The following is a 15453-nucleotide window of genomic DNA, read 5'->3' as shown; positions in this document are numbered from 1 at the left end:
TCCTCACTAATTTCTTTCTAAATTGCAGGGTTGTTCACACTCCACAATGGACATGTGTTGCTCTTTTTGCCTCTATTACACATCTTTTGATGCAAAGCTAATGGGATTCTCACCTTTACTGCAAAGAGATTTAAATTCAGATGTGAAGATTGATCCTTCAGTTGTACAAACCTTTGGTTAGATCGCATCTGTGTTATGATATGGTATTTGCCAGGCTGAGCAAATCACAAAGGGAAACTTGACCACACTATCACAACAACTTTGCAATTTATATTTACTATGAGCAGGTCTGTGCACTTAAGTCATAAGTAATGAGCTCACTATCACCTTTAAAGATTTTAAAGATTAAATTAAAACATTTATTAACAAAAGAAAACTTAAACACACAAAACTACAGTTACACAGTAACATTTAGTTTTATAACAGTTCTCACAAGATTCCCATTTAGTTAGACTCCCAACTACACACCTTTCAGGAAACAGTGCAGATATTTATAATCCATAAAACATCCAGCAATATTACCACAAGCACCCACTTTTGCTGTAAGGGAGGTATTTCAGAGCTTCATTCTTCCTCTCACTTAGCAATGGAACTCCAAAGGCTTTTAACAAAACCTTGGTTACTGGAACAGCAAACATCTCCAGGGTGGCTAGAGGCTTTTTCCCCACAGGTCTGTTTCATACAGTGCACCTTTCAAGATCTCAGGTGCCCACACCCCATACAGCCTTCCATCTTTCTTTCAATATATTTTCTCCCTTTTGATCTGTAAATTCCACGTTTCAACCTTCTGTGGAAGTCACTTTTCCCAGGATATAAAAATCTTTCTTGCTGTCATTAAGGCCAGCACATTTGGGAAAAATAAACTTAAAAACTTTGTCTTATTTGCCTGGCCAGTTGTAAATATCTTATCATGTCCCTTTGAAAATTAAACAACCTCTCTACTTATCTAAAAATGCATTCACACTGTATCTGCTGAGACTTCATCCTAGCTTACCTATCTCCATTTCAACCGCCTGATTTACACCCAACCCCTTCTGATGATTCAAACCTGGTAGTCTGACTGTCTGCAGTTTAATTAAACTTGACACAATAGCAAACATACATACACACGGTCCCCATAAGCCTGCTTTAAAGTATCCCGCAGTAGTATTAGGAAAAAGATGATCTTTTATTTACATTTGTAATAAGACATTCAATTTAGACCACTGAACTCAAGAAAAGATCTATCGACCTTAAAAAGAGAGTGTATTGAGCAAATTCACCAGAATGATGCCAGAGCTTAAAGGGTTCAATTAATGGGGACAGGATGTATAAATTATTCTCAAGTTCAGAAGGTTGCTCAATCTACTCAATTTCTTCAGGATCAGATATCTCACCTGGGAGCGCAGCATTAGCAAAGGAAATTCAGTGTAGACTCAGGTAGGTCAGGTCCACACTCAGACTTGCTACTTCTGATGGGTCCTGGGGTTGGCAGGGCTGAGGGGGTGGGATTTCTCCACACAGGGGGTGGAATTTTCCATGCCCACCGGCGTCAGGCACGTTCAGTGGCACGAGCGGACCATATGATATGATCGGTTTTGCAATGGCACGAAATCAGTTTCCGAATGTCCGCTCAGCCTGCTGATGGCGGTGTGCCTTTCCCGTCAACAGACGTCGGGAACCTCACTGTAGTACATCAGCAGGTCATTATTCAGCCTGCCCACTGGAATTGTTCCCCCTGCCCCCCATCACCACCAGATCACCTATCTACGTCGGCAGGAAAACACACCCATGTGTTTCACAACAGCACATAAGCAACACGCAATTGGTGGGCTGCACCTTGAGGAGAACTCGGAGGTGAGTACACAGTAACGTTCTGCAGCACTCGCCCAGGTCGCCTGTTGGACTTCAAGTTTGAGGGGCACTGAGGGGTCAGAGTTAAGGGCAACCCTGCTGTTAAGGTGACTTGTGTGGGGTGGAAAGGGGGGGATGGTGGGCAAGGGCCTGTCAGTGAATATAACGCACAAGCCTTTGGGGTGGGCAGTAGGGTGGGTGAGGGAAGTGGCCACGCATTAGGGACACCTGTATAAAGTGATCATTCTTCTGTAACTCAGACAGTTCAGGCCCAGCCACATTAATATGACCAGAGTTGGGCTTCTAGCTAATTTGTCCACTCAAGCAATGCAAAGGCATCAAAGTGCCACCGAGTGCTCCAAAGCTTTTCACCCTCCACCCCACCCCCAGCACAGGCTGCAAAGTCATGAGTATTTTAGTGGATGGTGGAACAGTTGGACAGCTGTAAATGTTGTACAATCTCCTCGCTAAAGCTGGCCGTGGAGCAGTCACTGGTGAAGGTGCTCACAGGCCCTTGCAATGTTAGCATCCCAGTTTGAACCAGCCTCCCCCATGGTTCAAGCTAACAGTGCAGCCTCGCAGTGTGGGTTAGAAGAATGCCTGTGCCTGAGCTGAGAGCACAGCATGCAGTCCAATGGGCAAAGCTGCTGCCAATCGGTTGGGTGGAGGTGGGCGGGGTTTCGGGCAGCCATGCAACACACTAACCTCTGGCCATCCAAGTGGTGGCCAGCACTCTCCGGGTTGCTTTAAGGGGTCTTCAAACTTAACCAAGACAGGTTCTTTGTACACCCATGCTAAACCATGCATCTCTCTCTTTCATCGTGCAGGAGGATGACATCAGAATCATGGAGCCTGATGAACTAGCTGTGTGCCTGATGGTCTACAGAGCGCGAAGTCAATGGAGGAGAGAGTAACTGAGGCTCCTGGCTACGCAGAGGCAGGAGCAGCACCCTTTGGAAGAAGTGGCGCCTGGGACACCGTCGAAGAGCCACAGCGAACCATCACTGTTTAGTGTCTATAGACACCCCGAGTCTATAGACACTGCCTGTCATTCCTGCAGATGACTGAGAAACCAGTGTTGCCAAAGACTGCACATGTGTAGGGAACTGGTTGGTCACAGCTACCAGCTACTACAATATTTAGCACCATAGGGACATTGAGGGCATCCACAGCCAGTGGCCTGGAAAGTGACCGCAGCATACAATTTCTACGCCAGTGGTTCCTTTCAGGGCTCCACAGGTTAACTCTGTGGGATATCACAAGCCTCCACCCACAAATGCATCCATGAGGTCATGGATGCCATCTCTGCAAGGGCATACAACTTTGTGCATTTCGCCCAGGACCAGGATAGCCAGGATGCAAGAGCGATTGGATTCACACAGATCTTGGGATTCCCACAGGTCCTGTGAAACAGGACACATCACTCACAGCATGGCTGGCTGATGGATTTTGCATTGCTGGACCCCCACTTGGTGGAGCAGCACCAACCTCACCGTCAGCAAAGGACCGGTCCAGATCCTCGCCAGCCAGCTGGATGGCTCTGTTTTCAAAGTCGTTGGGGACCTTGATCTCAGGCATTCCTCCACCGGTTTGCAACCTCTCCCTCTTGTTGTGTGCCAGCTTGTCCTGTGTGAATAGAGATGGAGAGTGTAAGCAGGATGCCTGCCGAGCTAAATGATAAATATACCTGGCATGTGTGGGTAGTGAGTGGTCCCATGGACGGGATGAAGACAATGATGGTGTGTGTTAGAGAGTGAATGGTGACGTTCGTTGAACTGGCAATGAGTGAGGGCCCTGTGGATGTTTGATGGGTTTGAGAGTGAGAGAGTTGACAGTGATGAAAAGAGTGACTTACCCTGCCGGAATGGAGGAGATGACTGGGTGGCTGCCCTCTTTTGAAGGGCGTTGGTGCTGACCACTGCTGCCACCACCTCCCAAACCTGGTTGGTGACGCCGCTGCCCAACCGGGGTAGAGGACATCCCGGCATCCAAAAGGCGCTCGAAGGACGCTTGGCTGAACCTGGGGGCTGCAGTCATCTTCAGTTTCAGGGCCATGTCTTCCGTGCAGCAGTGGTGGTCTGGAAGCACTGAGATGTGCGCTTGCGGCTGGACTTTAAATATGGCGCTCGGCGTGATGGCAGGCGGGCGAATAAGAGCCCGCTCGTCATGGAAACTGTGTGTTTCCTGGGAGTGCATAAATAACGTGGCGGGCTTGGGAGGATACGTCGTGAAAACCCACCATCGTGGCCGGCGGGTAAAACGACTACTGAACTTAGTGCAAATCTGGGACGGTTCCACCCACGAAGTTTGCTCAGCTCCTGATATTCCTCCAGCCAGCAATCTGGATGCCTACAATTTTGGTGGGAAGAATGCAGAGGGGCAGAATAGAATAAAGGGTATAATTCTAAAGGAGCTGCAGCAGCAGAGGGACCTGGGCGTACGTGTGCATAAATCATGGAAGGTTGGGAGCACTGTTAATAAAGCATACAGCATCCCGGGCTTTATTAATACGGCACAGTACAAAAGTGAGGAAGTTATTTTAACCTTGCACCGGACACTGGTTCAACTGGAGTGCTGCGTCCAGTCCTGGGTGCCACACTTCTGGCAAAATGTGAAGGCATTGGAGAGGGTGCAGGAAAGATTCACGAGATTGGTTCCCAGGATGAGCAACTTCACTTTTGAAGATAGATTGGACAAGTTGGGGCTGTTTTCCTTGGAGAAGAGAAGGTTGAGAAGAGATTTGATAGAGGTGTTCACAATTATGAGGGGTCCGGACAGAATAGATAGGGAGAACCTTTTTTTAAATTCATTCGTGGGATGTGGGTGTCACTGGTTGGGCCAACACTTATTGCCCATCCCTAATTGCCCTTGTTTAGAGGGCATTTAAGAGCCAACCACATCAGTGTTCCCACTGGTGGAAGGATCAAGAACAAAGGACACAAATTTAAGGCAATTGGCCAAAGAAGCAATGGCGACATGAGGAAAAACTTGCTCACTGCGAGTGGTTAAGTTATGAATATAGTCTGAATATGCGGTGGAGGCAACTTCTACTGAGGCATTCAAGAAGGAATAGGATTACTATCTGAAAAGAATGTGCAGGGTTACAGGGAGAAGGCAGGGGAGTGGCACTAGGTGAATCAGTTCTTCACACAACCAGCACAGATGGGCTGACTGGCCTCCTTCTGTGCTGTAACTAATCTGTGACCCTGTGAGGGAGAACTGAATTGAAAGATGGTTTAACTGGAACAGATGGGAATCCATGCCTGGACACCCCAGCAAACACTGACACCATAAATTATGTCAGGCACCTGTAAAGAGGGAAGATTGGTCACAATTTAAAACGTCTCTGGAGCCTGTGACATTCGGTAGCCAAGCAGCTTGTATTGTACTTCCTGTCTCTCTTCTCCCAGCAGAGGCCTATGAAATGCACACATTGTGTGTGTGACGAATGAAGATATTAAAATGAGTTGACTTTTCCCAGACTTCAGCTACTCCCAGCGGGATCTGAAGTGCGCCAACAGTGGTAGAGTAGTGCTAAGGCAATTTTGGGACCCATGTTTTTAAACCAAATCCCCTGTTTTGATTTTTCTTTGGTCGACAATTGAATAAAAAAAAAGACAAAACAAAAAATTTGCAAAGCACCAGAGATATTGGGCTGAGTTTTCATCAAGTCGGGATGACTCAGGAATGCTTTAGAAATGGTGTCCAGGTCCTGATGCTGGGACTCCTGGCCCTATTCCTGGGATGTCTGATTTTTGGGAGTGCCTTTAAAGGGTGCGGTCTGGATTCCAGGCACTTCCTTCCAAGGCAGGCTGGTGGAACCGGGAATTTTCCCGACTCCCGCTACCCACCTCAAGGATGAAAATTCAGGCCATGGGATAATGGAAGTCTTCAGTTTTTTGGTTGATTTCGTAACTCCAGAAAGTTCAATGCATGTGACAGTAACTGCATGTGACAACATTTTAGCCTGGTTAAATCAATGTTTCCTTTGCACACTGAGGTAACTCCCTCTAAGATTCCCTTCCTCTCAATGCCACCGAACTTCACAGCCCAAGAAGATAAGAACACAACTTATTTCAAGGCCACTCCCACTGCAGCATTTATGCCATCTAGCATGTAGATAGTTTGACTGTTTTCTGACTTTTCCCTTTGTCCCCCCGTATATGCGATAGGAAGTGTATCACTGCAGTCTATCTCTCCGTGACATAATGCATGAGTGTACATTTGTGTGTTAAGGCACTGCGTCATCACGCCATATTTTCATCTGCATCATATTTTATGTTGGAATGTCATTTAAGAGTTGATTCTCATCCCTTAGTCACGACAAACCAGCTACAACAATCGCTGTCGTCATTGTAAGGCACACAGGATAAAAGAAAATATGAGCTGAACCTCCAGTACTTATCTCGGAGCCACTCGGATAGTTTGGCAGTAATTATTCCTAAAGCACTGCCTCATTGAAATCACCATAAAGGATACTTGACAAACTCTATTGCATGGGTTTTCAGATACCCTAGGCCAACAGATTCATTAAATGAAGACATGTTGTAGTGAATATTTCGTTCTGTGGAAATATAAATTCATAACGCTAGGTTAGGCAGTAAATATATCTAAGGCAATAGCTAGAAAATACAAGTACGACTCTTCTTCTGGTGCTATTGCTCACGCTTACATCAGTTCTGCATTTCCCTTCTTACACTCAGACACTCGATACCTGCAGTGGACCACGGGATCTGAATTCCCTAGTGGCTACAGTAGCGCCAGCACAATGGCTGCTTACTGCCGAGCACTTTGACAAAACATTATAGTTCTGTCTCCAATATTGTGAAGGTTATCTTGCGGGAAATAAAAACTACCAAAAGCAATTAGTCACGGGCATTTTGGGGGCCATAGTTGCCCACTACATCCCAGTATGTGTGATGAATATTACCGGTGATAAATATTCCTGCAACGATGCATATCCAGAAGACATTTATGTCTGATCTATGTTGCCATAAAAGGTAAAGAAAGGGTAAAGTGAAGGATTGCATGGCAGCAAGTGTAACAGTAATTTGTTTATACAACAAAATATACATCAACCACGGTCTGCTCTGCAGCAAACTGCTGTAGTGATTGGATCGTGAAAAGATTTAGAGGAAAAAATACACTCCAAAAAAAAGGGATTTGTTGCCAAAAATAGACAACAGATGAATTTTCAACACTGCATGTTATCTAGCCTCTAGTTATTTACCATTTTTTGTGTTTGGGGATCACTTGAAAAAACAGGATTATATTTTTTGCCTACTGCATTCCTTTTCATACTGCACCCTGAGATGGGAAGGAGAGGCACATAGATTCTAAACCAGAGGAGAAGAAAGAGTTAAAAATGCTGAAATAAATGAAAGGACTAGCACTGAGATGTGTGTAGAATGCGACATGGAGGAAGCAAACTGGTGCCTTTGTTGCCATCCAGTGGTGAGCATACTCAAGTTAAATTTAACAGCAAAATTCTAGACGATTTTAATTAAAATATAAGATAATGGATTTCCAGGGATGACTATAAGCCAGAACTTTGACTAGCACATTAGGTTACTTTCCTGCCTGGAAGTCAAAACTTCGTCCCCTGCCCCCCTCCACCCACAATAACTTTTAGTTTTGTGCCCTTTTTTTAATTGTCCTCAATCCAATTCAGGAGCAACCAGGAGTATTCAGCAACAGCTGGGAAGTGAATTCTTTAGTCTCAAATGCTTCCCAAATGGCATCAGTGACTGAGAAGCTAACTTATAGTGACATGGTGGTTCACTGAATCAGCTTGCTGCTAGCCACCCAGTGCCCGGCTATGGTCATGTTGGGCCAGGCCTCTGCTCCTCCCACCTGACATGAAGTTCATAGAGATACAGAAGGCAAAGTAGGAGAATGAAAGAGAGAGAGTGAGGGAGAGAAAGAGAGATAGAGAGAAAGAAAGAGAGAGTGAGGGTGATAGAGAGAGTGAGAGAGTAAGAGTGAGAAAGTGTGTGAGAGAGAAAGAGAGTGTGACAGAGAGTGAGAGAGTGAGAGAAAGAGAGACATTATTTCCTCCTCCACAAAAACTGCCACTTCAAAATATACATTTAGTTTTTCCTTAGACTTCGTTGGGCATCATTTGAACAAGCCTTTTGCCCGCTTTAGGCTGCAGCTCTGGTGTGAACATACAGTGGGCCTTTCTGCATTATTCACTGCCTTCATAGGGTTTCCACTTGAAGACTGGGCATAGACTCCCATCAGCGTTTCCGTGGTCAGTGAGAGGGCACTTAATTTTCACAGGGCTAGCAAGGGGCAAACACCACTGTGAGTGATAATTTCCAAAACTTGCCCTTTGAGATGGAAGGTTGCATTACCCTGCCTCTGCACGCTTACCTCTCACCTGTAGAGAATTCAGCCGCGAGCCCTTCAAGGTGGAAGATCTGGAGTTTTCAAACAAAACTGTTTCTTCAAGAGTCTGCATGCCCCCCAATCCACCTGGAGGCCAGCATGCCCCACCTCACTGTGTACCTGCCACCAGTAATGCTGGAACACTGCTCCAATCGTGGTGCCTGCTACTGCCACCTCAACTGAGAAAAGCTCCCTTATTATACAGCAAAGATGGAAACTGTGAATTACCATGAGCGTTAGGCTCAGATATTTACTGCAGTAACCAACTGAGCCATCAGGGTGGCTAGAAAGTGTTGCTGAGTTCAATATTGGTGAGTTGGCCTCCTGGTTGCAGTGTCCATATAAAATTATAGAACGGTTGCAGCACAGGAGGAGGCTATTCGCCAAGTTGTTCCAATGCTGTCCCTCTGAAGGAGTGACTAGCCCTCTGAAGGAGCATAATCTGAGGGGAGGTGATCATCACGATTGTCTCATTCATAATGAAGGAGTCCCCCAAAAACCAAAATCAGATCAGCAACCCTCATTTTTTTTTAAGGACTACATACAGGAAGAGTCCAGGCTTGAGGTTTCCTTGACGTGTGGAACAAATTTCAATGCTTTACCAATCCAAAACTTACTGGTTTGTGATCCTATTTCTCAGGACCTTTGAGAAGACCTTGTAAAATGAAAGGCAATGGCTGAGAAATTGTGTTGTCTCTCTTTGACAGGTGCCAAACGGTGTCTGAGGATCCAAATATGGCGAATGGTGTGTGTGCCCGCTCATTATTTGAAGTGGGTCAACTGCTATATTTGTAAAGGCATCTGGGGTGAGCTCCTTAAAGAGGCATTAGGCTCTTTGCACTTGCACCGGGTGGGGGGGGGCCAGGGGGTTTGGGGGCGGGGGTTGTGTGAGCCTTTGCAAAAATTGGACTGCGCATGACTTTAACCTGCGGCAAGCTCATCCATTTGAAACACAAGCACATTCAGCTACTTGTCTTACTGGCAGTGGCCTCTGATTAGAAAAGGAAGAACCCATCCAGCCCACGCACACCATCATCAATGCCTTTCCTTTTTCGAGTCATTGAGCAACGGAAAAAAGCAAATCCTTCAGTTGGCGAGCAATATGCTTCTTGTAAAGGGCACCATCGCTCTGGAGACTGACTCTCAGGGAAAGCCCAAGCAGAGATTGGTGTTCAGTTCAATTTGAGAATTGCGTGTTTTACCTGACATTCTAATCACAGGCATGAAATCACGCCAATTTCATAACTGAAGTGCACTATTCTGATAACTATGTAAAATCTGCAGATGAAACGTACATTTATTGTTAATCAGAACGTTAACAAAGATTGTATACCTTCTGCTACCTGAAAGCCTTGAAACTTCACAGGCTGCGCATAGTTGACCATGGCAGATAGGTAAGGATGAATATTGGTGGTAGCACCAACATACGTATAGGATGATACCCAAGCCTGTTCATCTTCTATAGTTATTGTCCCCTGTAAAAATGAAGAGAAAATTTTGAGCACTGATTTGAGTTACAATTGTATTATGTATCAAGTGGTCAAAGAAATCCATACTTCCCATTCAATGCCTAAATTTTCACTAAAATAACTGCTCACTACCAACATTTCCATATATATATACATATATATATATATATATGCTGTAAAATGTACAAAAATATGTTTAACCTCACTGGAGAAAAAGCACAGCTCACAAAGTTAGAGCAATTTTAGGTCCAGTTTGTGGCTGGGTCACCCATTGCAACCAAATCTCTCCCCCAGAAAGTTTATTACGTGTTAATCTATTGTTAATTTTTACACCGAAGTAGTTAATATGCACCAGAATCAAATGCACTTGCATTTGTATTTAATTTTAAATTTCACATCCTTATTTTCGAACCCCTCCATGGTCTCAGCCCTCTCTGTCATCTCCTCCAGCCCCACAGCCCTCAGAGAACTCTGCACTCCTCCAATTTTGGCCTCTTGTGCATCCCTGATTTTAGTCACTCCAGTGCTGTCAGCGGTGCACTTAGCTGCCTAGGCCTTAAGTTCTGGAATTTCCTCCCGAAACCTCTCCACCTCTCTATCTTCTTTTACGACACTCCTTATAACGTACCCTCTTTGACCAAGCTTTTGGTCACCTGCCCGAATTCTCTCCTTATGTGGCTCGGTGGCATGTTTTGTTTTATAACGCTTCTGCGAAGCTACCTGATCTGTTTTATTGCATGAAAGACGTCATATAAAACATGTTGTTGATGGTCATCAGAAATATGTTACATTTTAAAACCTGACTGTAACAATGGGCATAGATATAAATAAACACACGCCTCACTGTTGCAGTAGCACTTTGTTTTAATGTGAATGAACATTTTAGCCAAATGTGTACCAAGAAAGGGTATTTGATTTTACCAAGTATATTGTTTCATATCGCAATGGTTACAGAGCTTTTAAGGACAAAGTGTGGAACAAGAAAAGGCCAATCTGCGTTTCAAGCACCTTTTTTCTACAGAAACTGTGTACTTTTTTTCTAGCATAAACACTCCCCAATCCACTCAATTTTTAAGGGGAGTGATTAACTACAAATACATCCTCCAATTGGCAAAAGTCAGTCAAAATATCACTTTATTTAATATGACATTTCATAGGCATCTGTTCCGTTCAACCAAAACTCTGTTTTGTCTGAGGTCTGTTCATTTTGTACCTGTGCCCACCAGATCAGCAATCGCAGCTCTTCAAGCGCAAATAGGCAACAAATGCTGCTTTTGCCAGTGATGCCCACATCCCTCATGAATAAACGTTAAACAGAAAAGTCTGAGTTAAATATATGGTTATATCTACTTTATTTGTGCTTTTTATTACTTTGAAGATTTGTCTCAGGTTCCCACTCAACCTTTCTTTCTCCAATAATTGTAAGTCTAGCTCTGTGAATCTCTCTTCAAAATTTATAACCCTGATTTTGGGATCATCTTTTCTACCTTGTGTGCAATATGTCCATTTGAAACTACGGAGGTCAAAATGACATGTACCATTTTAAACGTCACCTTACCAGTGAGCTTTATCTGATTAAAATAAATTCCGTCAAGTTACATTCAAATATGCTTTTAATACATCCCAGCCATTGACTAGGCATGTTTGAAGTAGCATTACATCGATTGAATGTTTTCTTAAATGATTCCCAGTCCTCACAAAGTGTTCTTAATCCCCACTTTTGCTAATCGACATTGATGGAGTGTGTGAACAAGTTTCACATTTACTGCTCCAATGTGTGTCACTATGGCCAGAATCTTTGGGTTGGTGTGCAGGGGCGGACCCCACTCGCCGACGCGCAGTGGTGCCGGGCGTGTGTCCCGACGTCACCGCGCATCATTCCGATTTTCAGTTTGGTGGGCACACACCAGAGTTGGATGCACACCTGCCAAACTGTTAAAGGCCTATTAAGGCCATTTCAACAATCAACGGAGCTGCCTGTCCAACCTTAATGTCATCGACGGGCGGAATGGGATTTCATGAAGGATTTATAAATGCAATGAACTTTTTTTTATTAAAATTCATTGACATGCCCCAGGTCATGTGACACTGTCACATGAGGGTGCATGTCTGAAAGTTTGATTTTCTTCTTTATTTAAGTTTTGAAAAAATGAGGTTTAACTCCCTGAGGCAGCTCCATGCCTCAGGGAGATTTCTACACTCTTTCGCGTGTGTGCGTGAAAGAGCGCAGGCCCTAGCTCAGCCTACTCCCACCGCCCGTACAGGGAGCGCTCAGGGCTGGGTGGGCCTTAATTGGCCTGCCCACGTAAAATGGCAGCACGCAGCCAATCACGGGCAGCGATTGGCTGCTCACCCGCCTGCGCTCGCTCCCGCTCAGCCCCCCATGATGGGGAGAAAACTCTCCCCAATATAATTCTTCACATTGAAAACTAAGATTCACAAGTATAGGATGCATGGAATCGCCAAGGCACAGAATCTCCAACAGCTAGCTTGGTCATGTTTTAAGCTTTGCTATGTACCCAGTTGACTCCGAATTACTAATATGCGGCAACTGGCATTTCGCTGGAACTGGAGTATAATGCGGGAAAATGTGAAATTGTGCATTTTGGCAGGAAGGACAAAAAAGAGGCTTATTATCTAAGTGGTGAGAGATTGCAGAGCTCTGAGGTGCAGAGGGATCTGGGAGTCCTAGTGCATGAATCACAAAAGGCTAGTATGCAAGTACAGCAAGTAATTAGGAAAGCTTTTTTTTTTATTCATTCATGGGATGTGGGCTTTGCTGGCTGAGCCAGCATTTATTGCCCATCCCTAGCTGCCCTTGGGAATAGAATGTTATCATTTATTGCGAGGGAAATTGAATACAAAAGTAGGGAGGTTAAGTTTCCGTTGTACAGGACACCAGTGAAGCCACATTTGGAGTACTGTGTACAGTATTGGTCACCTTATTTAAGGAAGGATGTAAATGCATTGGAAGCAGTTCAGAGAAGGTTTAGCAGATTAATACCTGGAATGGGTGTGTTGTCTTATGAGGAAAGGTTGGACAGACTAGGCTTGTATCCGCTGGAGTTGAGAAGACTAAAAGGCAACTTGATTGAAACCTTTAAGGTCCTGAGGGGTCTTGACAGGGTGGATGTGGAGAAGATGTTTCCTCTTGTGGGAGAATCTAGAATCTGTTTAAAAATAATGGGTCACCCATTTAAAACAGAGATGAGGAGATTTTTTTTCACTCAGAGGGTCACGAGTCTTTGGAACTCTCTTCCCGAAAAGGTGGTGGAAGCAGAGTCTTTGAATATTTTTAAGGCAGAGGTGGATAGATTACTGGTAAGCAAGGGGGTGATAGGTTATCGGGGGTAGGCGGGATGCAGATTTCAGGCTACCATCAGATCAGCCATGATCTTATTAAATGGCAGAGCAGGCTTGAGGGGCTGAATGGCCTAATCCTGCTCCTTGTTCATAGATTCGTAGAAACAGCTGGCTGCTTTTTTGCACCACACCTTGCCAATTGTGATTTGAGTTGTTTTATACTGGTGCTATCTCAGTGTCTTTACTTTTCTTTTTGGCCAGCTCAGTTGGACAAGCCCTCAATTCCTGATTTTTTTAAATTATCTCTGCCCTCCCTGGGAAAGAGGCAGGGATGGGTGTGGAGAAACCCTCACAAATAATCATGACAGGAGTGGGTTTGTTTAATCCTATTATTCACTGCTCTGTCCAAAAAAGTATATCTAGTTGCATTCAGATCTGCTGGCACACTTCTCTAAAGAATGAGTTTACTATTTCGCTACAAATGCGACAGAGGAAGCCCTCCCACATAGGGGTTACTAATCTTTGCTGTATTGCGACAAAGGCAGTGAGTACACCATTCACATCTCTCCACAGGGAGAGAGAGCGAAAAAGAGAGAATTAGAATAATCAGCCTATGTCCTCATCTGTATCCCCCAAGGGTTGGTGATGTAATTACATTGGTGCAAGGCTGGAAAGAGCCATTACCCTCTTGGCATGTAATGGTGCATACATTGTCACGCAAATTCCATCAAAAATACACAACAGAAAAGAAGATTAGCCAGATGCATGCATCAAACAAAAGACTTAGTGGTCAGTTCAAGGACATTGCCCATGGCATGTGGGTTAGATGAAAAGTGAATTGCATGCACCTCATGATTCATGATATGTTTTAAGGAGCTCTGTTTTGGCTTACTTAAATTTAAATTATAGCAATTCTGGTGTAACAAGGATTTGTAATAGCTGAAGCAGTACACAAAAAAATACAATCCAGGTGCTAGGATATAATATATATACACAAACACACACACACAGGCACAGATACACACTTAATCCTTAACAAAGTCAACACAAAATAAACCAACATGAGGACAGAGGGAGAGTCTGGGCTTTTAAAAAAAACTGGAACGATGAAAGAGCGAGAGTTCAAATGAGAATCGTGGATTTAAACAATAACAGGTGTGAGGACAATTCGAGAGCTTCGGGGCTTTGAAAAAAAACCAGAATGAGGAAAGAGCGAGAGTTCCAGTGAGAGCCGTGTATTTAAAAATAATCAGCGTGAGGACAGGGCGAGAGTTAATTAACATTTTATTGTATTTACTTAAGTCCCAATATTGGTGGAGCAAACAAATAATTTGAAGGATGGCAGGGCTGCTCATACCCATCGAGTGCACATCCTGTGCCACGTGGGAACTCCAGGACACTAACCATTTGTCAGACAACTACATGTGCAGCATGTGTCACCAATTAAAAATCCTCAAACGCCGTATCTTGGAACTGTCACCGAGGAGCATTCATGAGGGTGAGAGCTACGTGGATAGCATGTTTCAGAAGGTAGTCATCCCGCAGCTTATGAATGAGCTGGCGGAGAGTGACTGGGTGGCCGTCAGACAGACAAGAAACGCAAGGCAGGTAGTGCAGCAGACACCTGTGGACATCCCACTTTCTAATAGGTACTTAGTTCTAAGTACCAATGGGGGAGAGGGTTCCTCTGAAGAGAGCAGTGAGAATCATGGCCAGAGCACCATGGGTGGCTCAGTTGTGCAGGAAGGGAGCAGAAAAGAGAGGAGAGCAAAAGTGGCAGGGGATTCTATAGTTAGGGGAACAGGCAGGCACCTCTATAGTTGCAGACATGATTCCAGGGTGGTATGTTGCCTCCCTGGTGTGTGGATATCACCGAGCGGTTTCAGAAAATTCTGGAGGGTGAGGGGACTGCACAGTGAGAGGTCGTGGCTCACATTGGTACCAACAATATAGGTAGAGAAAGGGATGAGGTCCTGCAGGCAGAGTTCAGAGAGTTAGGAAAGAGATTAGCAAGCAGGACCTCAAAGGGAGTAATCTCCAGAATACTTCCAAGGCCACATGCTAGCGAATATGGAAATAGGAGACTACACCAGGTGAATGCGTGGCTGGAGAGATGGTGCAGGAGGGAGGGCTTCAGATTCCTGGGGCATTCCGGGATCGGTTCTGGGGAAGGTGGGATCTGTACAAGCTGGACGGTCTACACCTGAATAGGGCAGGGATGAATGTCCTTGCAGGGAGATTTGCTAGTGTTGCTGGGGAGGGTTTAAATATGTAGGAAAATTTCTGACTACAAAAAAAATAGGGCAATAATAATTGGGGACTCCAATTATTCTAATATCAACTGGGTTATGAACAGTGTAATAGGCACAGAAAGCGCAAAATTCTTATACTGCCTTCAAGAAAACCTTTTTAGCCAGCATGTCATAAGCCCAAGTGGGAGTGCAATTCTAGATTTAGT

General features: G+C 44.7%; 1 protein-coding gene across 9 annotated transcripts in view; it reads right to left on the bottom strand.

Moving 5' to 3' along the window:
• The window catches only part of LOC121292423 (1-phosphatidylinositol 4,5-bisphosphate phosphodiesterase beta-4), a 451886-nt gene that overhangs the window by 124053 nt on the left and 312380 nt on the right, over nt 1–15453 (bottom strand). For all 9 annotated transcript variants that reach the window (XM_041214297.1, XM_041214373.1, XM_041214305.1 and 6 more), the window contains 2 exons: nt 9557–9698; nt 6313–6397 (listed from right to left, as the gene is read on the bottom strand). In XM_041214297.1, the coding sequence (XP_041070231.1) occupies nt 6313–6397; nt 9557–9698 (227 nt within the window). The remainder of the gene's footprint in view (nt 1–6312; nt 6398–9556; nt 9699–15453) is intronic.

The sequence above is a fragment of the Carcharodon carcharias genome, chromosome 2, assembly GCF_017639515.1.
Source record: "Carcharodon carcharias isolate sCarCar2 chromosome 2, sCarCar2.pri, whole genome shotgun sequence".
NCBI classification, from domain to species: Eukaryota; Metazoa; Chordata; class Chondrichthyes; order Lamniformes; family Lamnidae; genus Carcharodon; species Carcharodon carcharias.
This window is presented reverse-complemented; position numbering and strand designations above follow the sequence as displayed.